The sequence below is a fragment of the Convolutriloba macropyga genome, chromosome 2, assembly GCF_964194025.1.
Source record: "Convolutriloba macropyga chromosome 2, txConMacr16.3, whole genome shotgun sequence".
In the NCBI taxonomy this organism is placed as follows: domain Eukaryota; kingdom Metazoa; phylum Xenacoelomorpha; order Acoela; family Convolutidae; genus Convolutriloba; species Convolutriloba macropyga.
The window spans coordinates 36315327-36331509 of NC_134469.1; the positions used below are offsets into that span (position 1 = coordinate 36315327).

Here is a 16183-nt window from a genome sequence, read left to right on the forward strand (position 1 = left end):
CGAAATCTTCAAAAAATGAGTTCCACATTTTTGATGCATCGTTATTTACATTTAGTGAAATCACCCAGGAGAACAATCTTATCGAATTGTAGGCTTTTCTCTTCAAAAAGAACAGTAAAGTGATCAATGAAAGATTTAACATCTAATCCAGTGGGTCGATAAACAGCGATTACTAAATAACTGGTAGCCCCAACAGTTAAAGAGGCATAACAGCATTCAAAAAATTCAGGGGTAAATTTTTCAAAATTTTCCAAATGGATATCATAGCTGTAAAAGAGGCAAATTCCACCTCCTCTTTTATTCACCCTTGGTGCACTATAGAAAAGAAACCCCGGGGGACAAAACTGCTTTAGAATAAAATCGTCATCTGAGTTGTTCGTAATCCACGATTCTATAAATACTCCCAAACTAATTTCATTTACTTCCAAGAGGGCATTTACATCTTTCATTTTGTTCCTGATAGATCGTACATTATGTAGACAAATGTTAAGTTCTGTAGATCTTTGTTTCGTCAATCTTTGTCTTAATGGAGGACTGACTAGTAGTCAATTTTGATCCACTTTTTTTAGCCAATCACGAGCGGCTTCATTCAGGTAAAATCTTGACACCGTAACGTTTTCAGGCCAGAAATCAGGTGACTCAACTTTCTCCTCATCAAATTTAAATACACAATGGAAGGCTTTCAGGTGAGCCTCTGACTTCGAAATTTGGCGAATGTGAAGTAGTTCGACGTTATTTTCTATACAGTACTCCTCCATCTCTGATGCTGTTATGTTCTGACTCAATCGACCTACATATAAATGACGACGCTTCGGGGGCTTTTTGACACCCTTGACGACTGCTGGATTGGTGTTCGTTCCCGTTTTTAACTCCTTAGTTGATCTTACTTTTCTCTGTACAGTTTCAAATTCAAGATCATCCGCTTTTCTCTTTTTGTTTACTGTCGCACTGTGATGACTGGATGAGCTGTCGTTTCGATTCCTGCTGCGTCCACTTTTTGCAGCTTTTAGAAAAGGGAATTCCGGTTTCTTTATCAACGCTATCTCATTGCGTAGACACTTCGCGGATCAAAGAATCAACACAATCGAATTTTTTCTCAACGGCCGTAATTCTGTCTAGCGCAGATAGTTCTGCAGTAAATCTTGGAGTAGAACCAGCACATGACCAGTAGATCATTCCTTTGATATTTGCAGTACTTGAAATTCCCAAACAACCAAAGTGAACATATATCTTCTTACATTTGACACAACATGCACTCCGTTGTACATTGCAAGGCTCGTTACAAATATTGCAGAGAGGTTCGGGCGGTGGCGGCGGTGGTGGGGGCACCATTGTAACCTGGAGTAAAAGGGGGACTAAGTGAAGTGGCCACTAGGGGCCTAAACTAATTATTCAAACAAATGTGGAGAACGCTCACACTAAATATTTGACTAAGAAAAATATTTAGGATGGCCAAATGTAGGGAAGCAATCAAGCAGATGCGGAGAACTCTCTCGCCAAATGCTTGATACCAAATATGGAATCGTAGATAAATCTTGTATAATATCTAAATAAATAAGTACAAGAAAAGTAGTCAAATACCAGTGAAACCTATCTGAGGTCTCGTATGGTTTAAGTCAGATACCAGTGAAACCTATCTGAGGCTTCGTATGGTTTGACCAGTAATAAATATGGTTAGACTTCGTATGGTTTGACTTCCTATGGTTTGCCAAGTGATAAATTGCAGCGATTATCGCAAAAGAATACCTTCCGCCGGAATCTGAAATCCCCTATAACTGGGGCTACCCAAAGAATGTCCGGCCTCTATTGATCCAGAAAATGATTGCAATCAGAAGCTGAAACGAAATTAAATAGCCTCCCGAGTACACATGGATACTATTTTATAAGTTTATCACAACAATTAGTCAAGAATATCGATGATGTCCGACTTTCCACTACTCTAGGTGTATATGATGGCAGACATTCGGCTAGCAAACTGTCCTATGCACTTGCAAAGTTTACTCGGTTTGCACATCTCGTTGTTGCTCTTTTGCCGGCTCAGACAATTGCTTATGACGTCGTGTCACAAAATAACGTTACGTTTATTAGCAGGAAACCGTTCTGTAGAAGGATGGAGTTGTTTTAACTTTACCTTCGCTTTCGGGTTTAGACTTATACCGCTAATAGCTGTAGCTGGAACCTTACCTTTTGTCTATCCTATTTTGTTAGTCTCTGGAAAACGTTGTCTATACAGCTAGCGCCAATCAGGTACATACATACATACATACATATACATACAGAAAGGTCACTGAAAACTACTCACAAACAGACTCCCAAGTATATCAATTTCCTCGAGACAAAAAATTTTGGAAGCATGACGTGAATGCTACATGAATCAGCTCATGCCGACAACATTACAGCACAATATGTCGATATCCAGGTTGTCAAGAATTTTACTCTTAACGAAAGCAACAAATCTTTCATACAAAAATTTTCATTTTGCACTCTCAGAGTACTCTCTCTCTCTCTCTCTCTCTCTCTCTCTCTCTCCTTAGACCCCGTTCAAGTCAATAGAGTACTATTACAGCAATGCAATCTTTTATTAGAAAATTGATGAAACATTATTTAAGCTGATAGGTAAAAACTTCAAAAACTTTCTTGTCGACAGAAGAAACATAAGTCCCTATAGATAGCCGGACCTCACGCGACGAAAGGAAAAGCAATTACAAAGTAATCAGCCTACTTACATTGCAAAATTTTGGATCTTTTTCGATTGTCCCCCCCCCCCCCCGCAGCTTATTATTTGCACCCCCAGGACGCACGTGCTATATTTTTACAATCATTTACTATGTAATGGCACAAGCTTGGTAACTGGGGGTGCATAATCTACGGGGAAGGGGGAGGCACAAACGGAAAAGATCCAAAATTTAATTTAAAAGCCCAGTTAAAACTATTAACACAAACTTGGGATCTTTCCGCTAATTATTCTTCTTATTTCCACCAAAGGCAAGGACTCCCCCGTGAAATAAATAATTTAGATGAATCATACTAGTTTAAGTTTGTTTAGTTTATTTCATTCGAGGATCAACACTTTTCGCAAAGACAGATAAATGTAACAAAGACGGATAAATGTAACAAAGACAGTTAACAGATTTGGAACACGAATTTTCCAGATCGGAACAACAATTGACCTACTTCCACATCAAGTTTAAGATTCAATTTTTGAGCCCGGCAAGTTGAACGAATTTCGCGTTTCAATCAATAATGTTTGCTGTATGTAGCTCGATAGAAAAAATTTGTCCGTTGAAACTCCTTTTTGATATCAGCCAACACAAACCGATAACTTGACCGTCTCTGCACAATACTAATATGCTCGCTTATGTTGAACGCAAAATAATTCTACAATTTTGATAGCAAGAGAAGATCTATCACCACAATGTAGTAGTTGAGAGGTAATAAGTTAAAGGATTTTAGTTGTTAGCAATAATTAAGATTCGGTAGACTCTATTTCGAAATTTGTTCCTAGGATTGTTCTAAGCGTCGCATGTCAGACCTCAGAGGCATATAACAGTTAGATCCATATATTAAGATTGTAAAAAGCGTACTCTTAAAGATTTAGCTTCGTAATAACCGTCAGGAGATTTGATGTTTCTTTTAATTTGGTTGAAGACCTATTAGATTTACCAGTTCGCAATTCTACAAGTTCCTCCCAGGCGAGGCCGTCATTCATAATGATTCCTAGGTCCTCCACGGATCTTGATAGTTCCAGCGCCCATTGAACAAACATTGGACTCAGTGTCGAATTGGTGTAAAAATTTTTGTACTGGCATTTCATAAATTCAAGCTAACATTGTTTTCATAACTCCAACGCAATAATGAATCAAGATCTTGTTTGATTCAATGTGCGTTTCCAAAATTTTTATTACACAATAATTTGAGATTGTCAGCAAAAAAGACTTTGAAAAAACATTTCAGTTAAGTCGTTAATGAATATTAAAAAAGAATGGGCCCGAGTATTGAGCCCTGAGGCACACCCGAGGTGACCGGAGAATTTTATATTTCCAATTTTAACCTATTGCAGCCTGTCACTCGGGTTACTCTTCAAAATCTTGAACAACTTCCCCCCATTCCAAAGCAATTGATTTTACGTAAGAGTATCCCATGATCAATTTGGTCGAAAGCTTTGGAGAACTCAAAGGGAAATGAGCTAGTTTGTTGATCGTTCCCAGAGCTTAATTTGTATGTTCTATCTAAATAGGCAATCATTTGAAGACTAACTGATATTCTTCCACGAAAACCGTATTGTGAAGCTCTTATGAGTGCTTTGAAGAAACTGACAATTGAGTCGTACAATAACTTTTCTAGAACTTTTGAGACAATGCATGTTACAAGACGATATTTTACCACATGTTACAGGACGATAATTTAACACATCTTCTGCTTTCCATCTTTTTTCTTTAAAACTTAGCTAACTGCTCCTATTTTTATGCATTAGGATAGACTCCTAAGGCGCTATATATTTCTCAATAATTCGAAGACCGATTTTGCAAGTTCTTCTGCGCAGTTCCTGAGGACAACTGCAGGCAAGTTATCTGGCCCGCACGACGTGGATACATCTAATGACTCCAAAATTTCAACAACAGAATCTTCTGTGAACGTAAAATTGCAATGCGAGTTTGCCTCCCCGCACGTTTACTGGGTGCATATTATTTGCCCCCCCCCCCCCCCCCCCCAACAGCACGTGCAATATTTTTACATAATGTTTTGCTATTTAATGGCACGTGCTCTGTAATTGGGGGTGCATAACGTACTGGGTGACTCACCTAAAAGATCCAAACCTCGAAATCTAATTGCCAGCTACAATAAGTATTAGTCACTCGTTGACAAAATGAGGCGTTATATACGTTGCACTCAAAGCCAAACAAACACAAACCTGCTATTAGAATATTTGCCGTATCGTCCAGTGCTTCGTTGTATTTTCTCACAACATGATTTAGACCCAAATCTAACTCATAGTAAGTCAAAAATTGAGAGGGTGTTTCTGCATTTGCACTTGAATCGGTTTCTTCATAGTCCATTTCTAAGCAAGCAAACAAAGGATTCTCGAATCCTACATCTATCCCGACGACACTATAAGTGTATGTGTTCGCTTTATGAGCTTCCAATGGTGATGATATTGTGAGACGTGCTTCTGCGTCACGATTCATGATGTAACACAACTTCTGCTTCTCGACAGCTCCTACCATAATTGACCGACCCTTCGGATCAATCGCCAAATATTGTCCGGGTATAACACGTCGACATCCACTTTTACCAAATGTTTCTTGGTGCACGCGGATGAGACAATTCTTTGGCTGATTATACTCCAAAATGACAATGCGCCCCGAATCTGATCCGACCACAATATAATCCTTGGTACTGCCAGTCAAACGAAATGTTTTCAATGACCTAATGATACCAATAACTTCTACGGAAAGAAGAGTGAAAACTTTGCCTGTTTGTGCGTCTGGTTTAAGTATTTCTAATATACGCCCCCGGCCAACTGCCAGTTCTTGTTGTTTCGAACCAGAAAAATTTCCATGTACAGCATGGTTGATAGTTGATGGTCGATGCAGCGTAATATTATACAAGTGCATGTCTCTAATCTATAAAAGCGGCACATAAGAGGAATCGGATCTATTCTGTTTTGCCCCCCCCCCACCCCGAAGTGTTTTTATGACCCCCCGTTACAAATTATGTGTTGTTATATAGCATGTTACTATGTCAAAATAATGCACATGCGCCTGGGGGTCATAAAAAATATATTCCCACTAGGCTGGGGGGCCTAAACAGAATAGATTCGAAGAATCATAGGCCAATTAACTCAAATGATAAAGGCGAGGCTATCATTTTATAATCTCCGTGCACTGTATATTTTTACTATTTGGGTTGGGGATTTCAAACGCACTTTAAAGCTCGAGTTTTAACTGAAGGAAAGTACGCAGTCAAAGATTTTATTGATTCATGAAAAGGAGATTTTTAAAATGTTTTACGAGTTATTAATTCAGTCAAGTCAAAACGAAGTTATTACAAGTGTAATATCCGTGCACTGTCTACGGTTACGGTTCGGGTTGGATGTTATTCTTAAGCACTTTAAACCTCGGAGTTACTGAGGAAAATTTTCCAAGTTTCAGACTTGAATTTAATTGAGCAGATGTAAATTTACAATCAGTTTAATACAAAGTTAGATCTATTGCTTGTAAATATTAGAAGTTTTGTGAATATGAGAGATGTAAAGCAATTAATAAGAGGCAGCTCGATTGTGTAAGGTTTAGTTTTGAATATGGTCTTTGGTTTCGGTCCAATCAATGGTTGATTAATCTTAGGTTATTTTTACCCATTTTCTTTAATCTTTTTGGGATTTTCTCAAAGTTATTTTCTACCGCACTGGTCCCTGTTAGTTAAACTAACAGATAACAGGTGTACCTGCCCTGTAACTCCAAATTTGCCCTAACCCTATGTATCCCTTTTTTTTTGTTCGTTTTGCACATTTCGTTCTGTCATGCACTAATTAATTTTTTCTGCCCCATTTTTCTTTCCGAGGACAGAATGGTTTGAACTGATAATTTAGCCTGAGTTCCCGCCCCCTACATCCATCTCGTGTGTTCAGTGCCGGCTTCAACTTGCTCATGTATATAGCTTATAAGGTCATGAGTTTCTCTACTGTTCGACGGGCATCCACAATTTTCCATTCAATGTCGTTCGTGGAGCCACTTCCTTTAAAAAGATGTTGAGCCTAGATTTTTTTGATGTTCTTATATCCTAGTGGTAACACGCAGGCTTGTCTGCCCAACATAGCTGGATCAACATCCATTACTTTTATCTCATATACCACCCTTGTCCGGATCACAGAGCATTGCCAACGTTTTGTAATGGTTCTGGATAGTACTGGTTGTGGCCCCCTGTCACAGGAATAGAAGCTCATAAAAGTTCGGAGGTCGACTGATAGGGCTCTGCGCGTTGACCGCCTCCTGTCTCCTCTGGATGACCCTCTTTGAGGTCTGTTCAGTTCTTACTCTGGTCCTTAGTTTTCTGATATCTATCTCGGCATTCTCCAACTCCCGAGCTAAACACTCCCGCTCATCCACCAGAGCGATACATTCTCTTGTCTTTGTTTCGGCTACATCCATAACCTCCACCAACTCTTTCTTCAACATTTCCACCTGCCTCTTGCAGGACTCCCGCTGATTCCCAGCGTATTCAAGCAGTCGTTTAGTCTCAAGCAATTGATCGCTTAACCCTTGACTTTCAAGTTTTAACTGCCAGAGCTCTTCTTCGAGCCGAGCCCCGGCAGTTCCCAGCATTTCGCTGTTGTCAATCTTCTTCTGCTGTTCCTCGATTCTCTGATGCATCCCATTTAACTCCCTAACACTAATTGCGGCTCTATCCACTATATTGGGTGGTTGCAGCTGCGTCACTGGCACCACGTATCTTTTATTTGAGGTTACTCCAACAATCCGATATACTTGGTGCCTGACTATTGACCTGACCTCGAACAACTCGGGTAGATAGTAGCAATAACCGCCAATTTTTGGTTCTGCCATTCCTACATATCTTACATTTAAATTAACCTAATGTGTCGATCTCAATTTCTGTCCTATCTGGTACAGATTTAGCCTTTTTTGCCTTTATAACTACCATGTCTGTATTACAATCACACAGTTCAACTGTTCTTTTTCTAGTCAATTTTTGTCCCTTAGTACGTTGTTTTAGATGATGAAAATAATCTTGTTCCCCCATTGGGTTAATGGGTTGCAGAGCAATCACAGGATTGGTGCCACTGCGTAGCATATCGATTGAAAGAAACACGCGTACCAAACAAAATATGATTTTAGATCCAATAAAAATAGTCATCAAACTGATGGTTATTGCCCTGGCCACATGCCAGATTTTTTTCACTTCATTACCCAAGTATTCAAAAATCAGCAATTCATGCCACTGATTATTGTACTTTAGGTCCGTGTTGAAATACTCTAGAGTCTCATGCTCATATAAACCGCCTTGTCCCAGGAAAATTCTCTTCCTGTTATCGTCTTTCTCGAATGCCCTAACCTTTGGGCCCTTTTGCTAAGTTCCAGGTCCTTGTCATTGAAAAACCCTTCCATTGGCGCCGAAGTTGACCAATTGACGTTAACTCTATAATTAGGCATATCATTGGGTTTTTCAATTGATTGTATCCTTCGCCCATATGTTATCCATGACCCATTTTGCAATTCAAGAGCGTTCGGGTACATGGGGTTGCAATTAATTTGTTTGAAATTTCTATAGAATACTCTAGAAAGGGGGTCCATGTATCTAATTATTTCTGAAGTATTGTCAGAAAACACCCTAATTGGTACTTCCTCCGTACAAAACTGATTTTCGACAACATGTACGATTACTTTAGCGCACCTATGGACATAAAGTATTCCTCCCGCTCTTTTTGCGTGTGCACCCAGAGCGTTTTGTTGACTTAGGGAAATTTGGTGTGAATTTCCGTTAATTGATGTCGTTAAAATCATAGCTCTGTTCAGTGTTTCTATGTTACAATTTAATAACTCTAATTGTTTCAGATTTTCAAACATGCCTCAAAACTCCCACACAAAAAATTGGCCCAGTTTTGTGTCCCTGAAATCTGTCTCAGATATATCTGTTAGTGAAAAATTTTGTTCCGTGGCCGTCAACGTTTCCTTTGTGTAAAACAAATTTCTGTGGTTTCTTTCAAAAAGCAGAAAATTGTCTATATGTTTTGTCTTGTTTTTCAACTGGACAACTAAATTTCATTTTCTGTCTAATTTGCTCGTCAAGTACTTTTTGTTTCCAGCGCGGACTATTTTTGCTGTTATCGAGTCTGAAAATTTAACGATCGTTAAAATGTTTGGTTTTTTGTCTTGGTCAAAGAGATATTGTACTAAATCTATTTCAAATGTGTCTCCTTTATATAACAAGGTCCACTCCTGTTTCAAAGGGTCTTTAAAATTTGGCCATGTTCCTTCATTTGCTTCCCTAGTTTCAATGAACAAAGTCCCCATGAAAATTTCAGCATTTATCATGCTGTTACCTTTCTGAATTTCACCTTTTGAATTGATCCAATCCACGGGGTAGACATAGTTCACTCCTTTTTTATCTCCGCCTTTCATGAAAGTTTTTGATATCTTCTGAACAAATTCAGCGTCGGTTCGGTCAACATTCATCTCGTTCAGGATTTCTTTGGGAGCATTGAATTCAAAATCCCATCTCTGTCGCCAGTGTAATATCCGTACACAGTCTACGGTTACAGGTTGGTTTGGGGATTTTTCTGAGGCACTTTAAAACCTCGGGGTTACTGATGAAAATCTTCTAAGTCTAAGACTTTAATTAATTTTGAAGCTGTGAATATTAAAGCTGTCAATATAGAGTTAGACTTATTGGTCAAAAATACAATAAGTTTCAAAAGATTACAAGGTGTAAAGCTAATAAGAGAAAGACAGCTCAATTATATGCGGTTTAGTTTTGAATATGGTCTTTGGTTTCGGTCCAATCAATGGTTGATTAATCTTAGGTTATTTTTACCCATTTTCTTTAATCTCTTTGGGATTTTCTCAAAGTTATTTTCTACCGCACGGGTCCCTGTTAGTTAAACTAACAGATAACAAGTGTACCTGCCTGACGAATCCTGTCAAGAACAAACATTCCTTGACGTCTCCCGTCAAGATGAAACTCCATGATGATTCCCATCAATATTTATGATGCTTTCTCTATATTGCTAAAATCGGGTTTACTATTAGTAACCATCTCTTTTTGTTCTCCTATTTGTTTGAGAAAATTTCGAATTATGCGTTTAATATGTAATTTATGAGCATGTCATACATTATGGTTCACTATACAAGAGTGGAAATATGCAGAGAAGTATTTGTCAATTAAAACTTAAATTGATTAACTAAAATTAACGTTTTCGAACATTACGTTCATCGTCAGGTTTAAAAAATGAAATGAAATCATTTACAAAGTATATAAACTTGTCTTTGACTATAATTCTAAGAAATGAGCTAAAGTAAAATCGAATTTTTGAAATTATTTACACTTAAAATCACATCTACAACATTTTATTTAGACCTATTGCACTAAAATCGATTCTAAAATCAATTTTATAAAAAATCCCGGGTATAATGCTTTCTATTCCTGAAAAGGGATTTTTACTTTCTTTCCTATCTGTTTTTGTTTTTACTTTTTGGCGTTGACAAAATTTCGGATTAATGTGTACCAGAATATTTGTTTGTTAGCTAAAGTAGAAGAAACCAGTTTGTCAAAATAATTTTAATTCTGATATTTAAAACAAACGTTTTCGAACATTACGTTCATCGTGCGCTAAAAAACTGTTTCACAAATTGTTAAAGACTAAAATGATTAGTATTTACATTTGTCTGAGAACACAATTCAAACAATTCTAGCAGCAAAAAATAAATCAAAAACTTTTCATTTATACACTATTTAGCTTATTTACAACTCATATTTATAACTTATAAATTTCTTTGAAACGTCCCTATTCCGTATTTTTCGATTTTGACCATGTTTTTGTGTTTCAAGGGTAACTCCAAGTTTGCCCTAACCCTATGTATCCCTTTTGTCGTTCGTTTTGCACATTTCGTTCTGTCATGCACTAAATAATTTTTTCTGCCTCATTTTTCTTTCCCAGGACAGAATTATGGTTTGAGCTGATAATTTAGCCTGAGTTCCCGCCCCCTACATCCATCTCGTGTGTTTAGTGCCGGCTTCAACTTGCTCATGTATATAGCTTATAAGGTCATGAGTTTCTCTACTGTTCGACGGGCATCCACAATTTTCCATTCAATGTCGTTCGTGGAGCCACTACCTTTAAAAAGATGTTGAGCCTAGACTTTTTTGATGTTCTGATATCCTAGTGGTAACACGCAGGCTTGTCTGCCCAACATAGCTGAATCAGCATCCATTACTTTTATCTCATATACCACGTGGGATTTCAGGTCTCTATCGAAAGATGATTTTAGGGTGGGGAGGAGTGATCTGATTTTTTGCGTTATGAATACCACTTGAAATTCGCACAGTTCCTTCAATTCGATTGCAATATTTTGAGTAAATTTGCTCTGTATTGTTAAAAAATTGTTGGTTCATCGTGAATTCTAGTCTTGCCTTTTTGATGTTTTCTTGGTATCGTTTTTAATTGATCTTTGCGGCATATTTTTATCCTTTCTGGGGTCTGGTTCACTTGTTTTGAATACCTATCATCTTGACACTGACTCTGGTCCAGCACGTCTTGCTCTTTTCAAGCGCCTGATCGAATAAAACCAATAAGGACGCCAGTTGCAGTCTGTGCAATTCCCTTTTGATCAGATTTGGAGATATTTTCAGTGAGCTCTGGTTTTTGCAGTTTCACACGTTTGCTAGTGTTACAGCCAATGACGCACCCATAAAAAGAACCTCTGACTGTAAATACCAGATCTTGTTACATTTAAAATGAACGTTTATCAGCGCTAGCCTTAGTAAACTTTTCATTGCAGACCTTGGGATCTCCGGAGCTAGTTTGTTTAGATAGAGTTCTTTTAGAGCGATTTCTATAGCTTTTCCAAACGGCTTGTTGATGTACCCAATTTTTTGGTCAGGAGATATTATCTGCTCCTTATCTTCAATAGAGAGTGACTCTAAGTCTTTTCTTGCATTTTGCGTGTTGGTTTATTGTTTGCGCCCTGTAGTTTCTGGAAAAAACGGAGCCAGAAATCTGTTCAAGTTTTCATAACTGCTACTAAGTATTGAAAGATTATGTCGGAGAGTTTTATTTTGTTTACGTATCTTTGCTAGGCCATAAAACCTCACTGCTCTTGATAAATTTTGAACCTAATTTTCCCCAGCTTCATCAGTTGCTGCAGGCTGTCATTTATCCGTTTTTTATTTTTGATCACATTTTCATCTTTTGTTCCATTGATTTTTAGGAAGTGATCCGAGTTGAGCACAACATCAATTTTTTTCCTTCATCACATGGAAACCGCAGATTGTTTCAAATGGTACCGCCAGGAAATCTTTTGTACCCCGAAGTGTTTTTATGACCCCCCGTTACAAATTATGTGTTGTTATATAGCATGTTACTATGTCAAAATAATGCACATGCGCCTGGGGGTCATAAAAAATATATTCCCACTAGCCTGGGGGGCCTAAACAGAATAGATTCGAAGAATCATAGGCCAATAAACTCAAATGTCAAATGATAAAGGCGAGGCTATCATTTTATAATCTCCGTGCACTGTATAATTTTACTATAAGGGTTGGGGATTTCAAACGCACTTTAAAGCTCGAGTTTTAACTGAAGGAAAGTACGCAGTCAAAGATTTTATTGATTCATGAAAAGGAGATTTTTAAAATGTTTTACGAGTTATTAATTCAGTCAAGTCAAAACGAAGTTATTACAAGTGTAATATCCGTGCACTGTCTACGGTTACGGTTTGGGTTGGATGTTATTCTTAAGCACTTTAAACCTCGGAGTTACTGAGGAAAATTTTCCAAGTTTCAGACTTGAATTTAATTGAGCAGATGTAAATTTACAATCAGTTTAATACAAAGTTAGATCTATTGCTTGTAAATATTAGAAGTTTTGTGAATATGAGAGATGTAAAGCAATTAAAAAGAGGCAGCTCGATTGTGTAAGGTTTAGTTTTGAATATGGTCTTTGGTTTCGGTCCAATCAATGGTTGATTAATCTTAGGTTATTTTTACCCATTTTCTTTAATCTTTTTGGGATTTTCTCAAAGTTATTTTCTACCGCACGGGTCCCTGTTAGTTAAACTAACAGAAAACAGGTGTACCTGCCCTGTAACTCCAAATTTGCCCTAACCCTATGTATCCCTTTTTTTTCGTTCGTTTTGCACATTTCGTTCTGTCATGCACTAATTAATTTTTTCTGCCCCATTTTTCTTTCCGAGGACAGAATGGTTTGAACTGATAATTTAGCCTGAGTTCCCGCCCCCTACATCCATCTCGTGTGTTCAGTGCCGGCTTCAACTTGCTCATGTATATAGCTTATAAGGTCATGAGTTTCTCTACTGTTCGACGGGCATCCACAATTTTCCATTCAATGTCGTTCGTGGAGCCACTTCCTTTAAAAAGATGTTGAGCCTAGATTTTTTTGATGTTCTTATATCCTAGTGGTAACACGCAGGCTTGTCTGCCCAACATAGCTGGATCAACATCCATTACTTTTATCTCATATACCACGTGGGATTTCAGGTCTCTATCGAAAGATGATTTTAGGGTGGGGAGGAGTGATCTGATTTTTTGCGTTATGAATACCACTTGAAATTCGCACAGTTCCTTCAATTCGATTGCAAAATTTTGAGTAAATTTGCTCTGTATTGTAGAAAAATTGTTGGTTCATCGTGAAATCTATTCTTGCCTTTTTAATGTTTTCTTGGTATCGTTTTTAATTGATCTTTGCCGCATATTATTATCCTTTCTAGGGTCTGGTTCTTTTGTTTTGAATACATATCATCTTGACACTGACTCTGGTCCAGCACGTCTTGCTCCTTTCAAGCGCCTGATCGAAGTACAACCAATAAGGACGCCAGTTGCATTCTGTGCAATTCCCCCTTTTGATCAGAATTGGAGATATTTTCAGTGAGCTCTGGTTTTTGCAGTTTCACAAGTTTGCTAGTGTTACAGCCAATGACGCAACCATAAAAAGACCCTCTGACTGTACATACCAGATCTTGTTACATTTAAAATGAACGCTTGTCAGCGCTAGCCTTAGTAAACTTTTCATTGCAGACCTTGGGATGTCCGGAGCTAGTTTGTTTAGATAGAGTTCCCTTAGAGCAATTTCTATAGCTTCTCCAACCGGCTTGTTGGTGTACCCAATTTTTTGGTCAGGAAATACTATCTGCTCCTTATCTTCAATATAGAGTGACTTCAAGTCTTTTCTTGCATTTTGCGTGTTGGTTTATTGTTTGCGCCCGCCCTGTAGTTTCTGGAAAAAACGGAGCCAGAAATCTGTCCAAGTTTTCATAACTGCTACTAAGTATTGAAAGATTATGTCGGAGAGTTGTATCTTGTTTACATATCTTTGCTGGGCCATAAAACCTCGCTGCTCTTGATAAATTTTGAACCTAATTTTCCCCAGCTTCATCAGTTGCTGCAGGCTGTCATTTATGTTTTTCATGTTTGACCACATTTTCATCTTTTGTTCCCTTGATTTTTAGGAAGTGATCCGAGTTGAGCACAACATCAATTTTTTTCCTTCATCACATTGAAACCGCAGATTGTTTCAAATGGTACCGCCAGCAAATCTTTTGTACCCCGAAGTGTTTTTATGACCCCCGTTACAAATTATGTGTTGTTATATAGCATGTTACTATGTCAAAATAATGCACATGCGCCTGGGGGTCATAAAAAATATATTCCCACTAGGCTGGGGGGCCTAAACAGAATAGATTCGAAGAATCATAGGACAATTAACTCAAACGATAAAGGCGAGGCTATCATTTTATAATCTCCGTGCACTGTATATTTTTACTATTTGGGTTGGGGATTTCAAACGCACTTTAAAACTCGAGTTTTAACTGAAGGAAAGTACGCAGTCAAAGATTTTATTGATTCATGAAAAGGAGATTTTTAAAATGTTTTACAAATTATTATTTCAGTCAAGTCAGATAATCATGTTCTTTTTTGACAGCTCTACGCATTGGGGTTTGGCGTAAATATTTTGAAAACCATTGTGCTGATGACTCATTTTTACGAAACCCTCCGTTTCATTCTAGCGTGATTCACGTATTTTTTCAATTTCTGAGAGGAAGTGCAAGTCATTAAACGTGTCTCTCACAAGGTGTTTAGGTCCCAAGCATAGGACGTCAAGCACAAAACACCGCAGTTCACTGTCATCCACTATCACAACTTTTCCATGGGAGCCATTCCGCAGCGGTCTATCCTGTCTCTCTGAAAGTTTATCAAGTTTTCCCTAAAGTCTATTTTGAACTATTGCGGAGTGACTCCTGTTTTCATGCGTAATGCCGCTATGGATGGCATCAGTTCGGAAATTTTAGGAGCGCAAAACCTCAAAAAATCCGTAATGATTTCATTGTTAATGCATTGTGTTAAAATTTGATTCGGTAATTACAGCTAGTGACCTTATTTAGGGGTTTCAAGTAATCAACATAGAATTTGCATTATTTTTTTTAAACATAAACCTGAGCCACGTCTTTGGCAGCAGCAAGCACATACCTCAAAAAAGCTCGAGGACAGGGGACAATGAAAAGCGATCGTTCAGGAGCTCCTCCGGAGTCTGTGTTTGTTGCACCCTCCTTATCTTGGCTCTAGCCTTTCTCTGCTTTTTGCCCAAGTTCTTGTTTTTTCCTTTTCCTTTCAACAGACAACAGGTTTGCCTGCTTGACGATTCCCTTTGAGCACAACAATTAGTTAACGTATCCCGTCAATATCAGTATTCTGTTATGAATCCCATCAATATTTGATCCTATCTTTCTCTGTTTAAAAACAGGTTTACAATTGATAAAAAAAAATTGAATTGAGCGTCCAGTCGCACTGACAAATGTACAAATTTTATTAAGTAAATTTGATAATAAAGTGTTATTGTGCGGGAGGGAAGGCTGGACTCGTAATTAGTGTAGTTTAATCTCAGCTTTTGGACGCAGATCCCAAAGTTTAGCATATTGATGTAAGTTTAAGATACAACGTGAGTTGGGGCAAGTTGAAGTAAATGAAACTTATTTGAACTAATACTCAAAATTGAGAGCCAAACTCAGTATGTGTCTGATGCAAGAAACTGTCTTAAAGCTGAAACTGTTTTTATTGCTTATCACTTACTGTGTTGAATGTACATATCAATTTCAATTTTATCATCCCTTAGTGATGGACAAACATGTCTTCACACTGTATTTTTAGGGAGTTTTTGATAATTTCAAAAAAAAAGTCATAACCTTGACCAGGGTCAATTTTGGGACCACAATCTGTCAAGTTTGTTGGAGCGCTATCAATTGGTTCTAACAATTACCTAATCCATTTTAAATTTTTTCACACATGTGTGACCTTGAGAAAAGAGCTTATTTTCTGTGGGGTTTCAAGTCCTGTAACTACACTGTTAAAGGAAAATATGGTATTACTCTTAATTTTTTTTAACTTGTTTCTCCTTTAATAGACAGCAAAGTAACTCATATGATTCAAAACTCCCTGT

The 16183-nt window shown here is 37.8% G+C and overlaps 1 protein-coding gene across 1 annotated transcript in view; it reads right to left on the minus strand.

The window, feature by feature from the left end:
• Positions 1–5637, minus strand: part of LOC142358627 (splicing factor 3B subunit 3-like) — a 42037-nt gene extending 36400 nt beyond the window's left edge. Inside the window, exon 1 of the mRNA XM_075410084.1 lies at positions 4913–5637. Within this exon, the coding sequence (XP_075266199.1) occupies positions 4913–5615 (703 nt within the window). The 5' untranslated portion in view covers positions 5616–5637. The remainder of the gene's footprint in view (positions 1–4912) is intronic.
• Positions 5638–16183: the final 10546 nt, after the last annotated feature.